Source organism: Propithecus coquereli, unplaced genomic scaffold (assembly GCF_000956105.1).
Source record: "Propithecus coquereli isolate 6110/MARCELLA unplaced genomic scaffold, Pcoq_1.0 Scaffold20, whole genome shotgun sequence".
NCBI classification, from domain to species: Eukaryota; Metazoa; Chordata; class Mammalia; order Primates; family Indriidae; genus Propithecus; species Propithecus coquereli.
In genome coordinates this window covers 11,642,200-11,643,401 of record NW_012144967.1, presented here as the reverse complement: position 1 = coordinate 11,643,401, position 1,202 = coordinate 11,642,200, and the positions used below count along the sequence as shown (strand labels likewise).

General features: G+C 42.8%; 1 protein-coding gene across 1 annotated transcript in view; it reads left to right on the top strand.

The window, feature by feature from the left end:
- Positions 1 to 987, top strand: part of MRPL46 (mitochondrial ribosomal protein L46) — a 10,022-nt gene extending 9,035 nt beyond the window's left edge. The window contains exon 4 of the mRNA XM_012643781.1: positions 602 to 987. Within this exon, the coding sequence (XP_012499235.1) occupies positions 602 to 852 (251 nt within the window). The 3' untranslated portion in view covers positions 853 to 987. The remainder of the gene's footprint in view (positions 1 to 601) is intronic.
- Positions 988 to 1,202: the final 215 nt, after the last annotated feature.

Below are 1,202 nucleotides of genomic sequence, written 5' to 3'. Positions count from 1 at the left end.
GTCCTCTGCTATTTCCTTCCTCAATGTTTCATAGTTCTCCCTGTAGAGGTCTTTTACCTCCTTAGTTAAATATATTCCTAGATACTTTATTTTCTTTGTTGCTATTGTGGGTTGAGGTTATTAACCTTTAGTTATAGATTGCAGATATTGTCTACCCCATCTGTCTTTTAACTTTGTTTATAACATTTTCACCATGTAGAAGTCAAGTCTGGAGTCCTTTTTATGCATTCCATGTGACACCCCTTTTAAAAGTGGATGAACTTTGCTTTATAGACAAGTGTCCTGGTCCTTCATCCACAGATGATGACTGGGCTGAATGTAGAAGCTAGGTGCTCTTACTCCCAGGTAGTGTTATTTTAACTGCATTTCTGACTTCTAGTCTAAAATCAGTAACTTGGCAGTTGGGAATGAACTCACTGAATCTGGACTTCATGGGCCAGGAAGCATTTGGATTGAGAGGGGAGGAGGCTCTTTTCAGGAATGGCCCTGATCCTCACTCCTGGGGATCTCACAGAGATCCTCTATGATTTTGAGAGCCAGAGTAAGCAGATGGATGTGTCCTTATCTTTCAATTCTGTTTTTTTTTTTTTTTTCCTCTCAGAAAACAACATGGAAGCCAAATTCCTGGGAAATGCACCCTGTGGGCACTACAAGTTCAAGTTCCCCCAGGCAATGCGGACAGAGAGTAACCTCGGGGCCAAAGTATTCTTCTTCAAGGCACTACTACTAACTGGAGACTTTTCCCAGGCTGGGAAGAAGGGCCATCATGTGTGGGTCAGTAAGGAGGAGCTGGGTGACTATTTGAAACCAAAATACCTGGCCCAGGTTAGGAGATTTCTTTTGGACCTCTGATGGACTGAGCTGCCTGCGGACAATGCTCAGACAAGTCTGCCATTAGGGCCTCAAGGACATGTGTGATTGCCCCACGTTTGCAGGTAATACCAAGCAGCAGACTAAATTCTGAGAAATAAATGAGTCCTTTGTTGTGTTGGTCTCAGCTGATTTGCCCCAATGAAGAGAGAGCCATCTCATAGGGTGCCTTTCCATTTTTCTCCCAATGTGATAATTGAATATGGTATTGTATTGTAGTGTATCAACTGACTTGGCCCAGGAATGAAAAACAGAGGGAATGAATCAACCTAAAAACCTTGAGCTCTGTGAAAGCTTCCTGGCCCATGAGAAAAACCTAGTTCTATGTAGTT